At 58.2% G+C, this 3,317-nt stretch overlaps 1 protein-coding gene across 2 annotated transcripts; it reads right to left on the bottom strand.

The window, feature by feature from the left end:
• Positions 1-995: 995 nt before the first annotated feature.
• On the bottom strand, positions 996-3,010 carry POU4F1 (POU class 4 homeobox 1). Of its 2 annotated transcripts, XM_054385049.1 has the most exons (3): positions 2,888-3,010; positions 1,777-2,039; positions 996-1,698 (listed from the first exon to the last, which is right to left on the bottom strand). In XM_054385049.1, exons 1-3 carry the CDS (start codon positions 3,008-3,010, stop codon positions 996-998), a joined length of 1,089 nt encoding a protein of 362 aa, XP_054241024.1. The 2 variants fall into 2 exon arrangements, with proteins under 2 accessions (XP_054241024.1, XP_054241017.1); XM_054385042.1 differs by having other exon boundaries at positions 996-2,039.
• Between the last annotated feature and the right edge of the window lie 307 nt (positions 3,011-3,317).

Here is a 3,317-nt window from a genome sequence, read left to right on the forward strand (position 1 = left end):
GAGCCTCAGGAGGTCTGGCTGACCCGCTGGGCAGCCTGCCCCGGCGCCGGCCCTGCTCGCAACGCTCCCCCGGCACAGAGAAGACCCATCGTCAAAGCCTCGCGAAGAAGTGCATTTGAGGGAAAAACAAAAGCAAGCAAAAAAAAACCCAAAAACAAACAAACAAAAAACACCCCAAACAACCCGAACAACTACTAAAAAACAAACAAACAAAAAAACCCCAAACCCAAAACACAAAAAAACCACCACCAAAAAAACCCAAACAAACAAATCCTCAACCAAACAAAAAACCTCGACCAACCAACGCAAACAAAAAAGACCCAACCCAAAACACACGGAAAACACAAAAGAAAAATAAACCCCAAACCTAAGCCAACCAAAGAAAAAAAGCCCCCACACCAGGCCACCGCCGTCCTTATTCATTAGCTAGCCAGAGAAAAGAAAGACCAGAAAGTAATGAAAAGAGACCCAAACCAAACGTATCATCATCACCGACAGTTTCGCCTTCCATGTTTGTTGGTCGGGTTTGTTTTCCTTCGGAAAGTTGTGAATTAAGTATCTCGGTTTGTGGTTGTTGCTGTCACGGCATTTATTGGTGTGTGTTTGTGTGTGTTTACGCTTTAAGTTGCTCTTTCTGTCGGGAGGCGTGGGGGGGGGGGGGGGGGGGGGGGCGGACAGAGGTGGGACTGGGGCCGCAGGAGTGACCCACACGGGTTTCTAGAGCGTTTTTACCTCCTCTCTCCTCCTTCTTCTAGTTGGTGTCCCGGTGTCTTTTTGTTTTAATAATTTATAGAGTACTCCCCCACCACCACCACCACGCACGCCCCCCTTCCCCTCTCATCGAGTAGTTCACGTTTCATTTCTACAGCGTCCCTTGGTCCCCAGGAGCTTCTCACGGCGTCTCGGGCGACTGCAGTGGTGCATAGGCGTCCCCCGCGGCCCCGGCCCGGCCCCCCTCGGTGCCCCGGTGCCCGGGCCGCCCCTCCCGCCCACTCCTAGTAGGTGGCGGAAAATTTCATCCGTTTCTGCTTCTGTCTCTGGTTGCAAAACCAAACCCGCACCACGTTCTTTTTGAGGTCCAATTTCTCGGCGATGGCGGCAATCTTCTCAGAGGAGGGCCGGGGCTGGACGGCGAAGTAAGCCTCCAGGGAACGCTTCTCCGGGGCGGCGATGGAAGTCCTCTTGCGCTTCTTCTCGCCCCCGTTGAAGAGCTCGGGCTTGTTCATTTTTTCCCGCTGGGCGCCCTCGGCCTCCTCCAGCCAGGCCTGCAGGATGGGTTTGAGGGCGATCATATTGTTGTGGGAGAGGGTGAGGGACTCGAAGCGGCAGATGGTGCTCTGGCTGAGGGAGCCCACCCCCGGGATCTTCAGGTTTGCCAATGCCGAGCCCACGTCGGCCTGGGTCACCCCCAGCTTGATGCGGCGCTGCTTGAAGCGCTCGGCGAAGGCCTCCAGCTCCCGCGGGTCCGTGTCCGAGTCGCAGATGGAGGCCAAACCAGCCGCCCCTACCACCGCTGCCGCCGAGGCCACCTGCCCCGCTGCACCGTGGTGAGCGGCCACCAGCCCCGGGTGCGGCAGCCCCGACGGCATGTTCATGGCGGCCGGGTGCGAGAGGTGGCCCAGGCCGTGCATGTGCGAGTGCGGGTGGGCCGAGGTAGAGATGAGGCCGCCGCCGCCACCGCCGCCACCGGCCCCGCCGCTGCCGGCCCCGGCGCCGCCGCCACCCGCCCCGTCGTGGCCGCCGCTGCCGCCGCTGCCGCCGCCTCCTCCGCCGGGCATGAGCGCCAGCGATGGGGAGGTGATGTGGTCGAGGAGGTCTCCGGGCTCCAGCGCCTGGTGGTGGTGGTGATGGTGGTGGTGGTGGTGCGCCAGGGGCACAGTGGAAGTGGAGGTGCAGGGTACGCTGTTCATGGTGTGGTAGGTGGCGTCCGGCTTGAACGGGTGGCTTTTGCCCTGCGAAACGGCGATGTCGACGGCGGCCAGAGCCTCGGCCCGCGCCAGCAGGGTCTCATCGAGGCTGGCGAAGATATTGCTCTGCAACTGCAAGGGACACAAAAAAGAGCGGGGTGCGGGAAGAGGAATGCAGGGGTCAGCCAGGGAGGTAGGGCACAGACAGCACGGAAAGGGAAGGGGACGTTGCGGTTGCGGGAGCACCGTGGGGAAGGAGGGGGAAAAGTTGAAAGAGGGGAGCCCGGGCGGGGACAGAGAGGCGGGCAAAGTGGGGGTGAGCGTGCGGTGGGGGAGAAACAGCAGCAATATGCGCATGTAAAGGGGTACGGGATGGGGGAAGCAGGGTGTAGCAGGAGACAGCACAGAGAAGTGAGGGGAAAAAAGGGATGAGGTAAAATAATAGGGGGGAAAGCGAGGAGGGGGAGCAAAAGAGGCAAAGAAGCAGCGGAGGGTAGGGCAGGAATCCGAGGTGGGGTTGTGAAACAGAGAGAACGAGGGCGTGAAGGAAGCAAATAAATTAAAAAAAAAAAAAAGAAAGAAGAAGAGAAGAGAAAGGAGGAGAACAAATGGATCTGTAACTCTCAGTTGGGAAATTGTGTCAAACACAAGAGCACATAAAGCGCATATCTTTTCAGAGGCCGAGTCATAAAAATTAATACAGAAAGTGGATGAAGTCGGAGACGCGTGTGAATACCGCTTTCAAAAAAGATCACAGGCACTCAGATGATTGCAGAGGACGACATGAAAAAAACATTAAGCGCCGCTTGTCAAAATGTGCCTCGCAGCGGTTTTTTTATTAATGCACATACACATACATGCAGTATACAGGAAAGAGAGAGAGAGAAAATCGAAGAGTGTGTGCCTGTGTGTGTATGTGAGAGAGAGAGGGAGATAGAGAAAAGAAAGAAAGAAGAGAGATGCAGCTGCCTGACTCTTACCGGTGGAGTTGGTAGACATGCTCTTCTTATTGCTTCTGAGCTGGAGTGTAGAGAGGGGTATTTGTGCTCAGGTAGGGTGGGATGCATGGCAAAATGCGGCTGCTTGCTGTTCATAGACATCATCTTGAAGGCTTGGCATGTAAATCCACAAACACTCCTAAAGTCGGGGGGAAAGTGCTCTCCGGGCGTTCTCTTCCCGCCAGCGTCGGAGAGCAGTGGCGGAGCCGGTGGCTGCGGTGCCGCAGCGGACCCTGCCCCCGCCGCCGCCTCTTCCACGGTGGCTGGGGCTGGGCTAGGTGGGTGGGTGAGAGGGCGGCGAGGCTCCCTCCGGCCCCCGCCGTCTCACTCCTTTGCCTGCCGCTGCCCGGCGCCGGGCGCGCTGCGCTGCGCTCTGCCCGCACCTGAGCCCCGCATCCCGTGGCTACCGCCG

Source organism: Indicator indicator, chromosome 1, assembly GCF_027791375.1.
Source record: "Indicator indicator isolate 239-I01 chromosome 1, UM_Iind_1.1, whole genome shotgun sequence".
Classification (NCBI taxonomy): Eukaryota; Metazoa; Chordata; class Aves; order Piciformes; family Indicatoridae; genus Indicator; species Indicator indicator.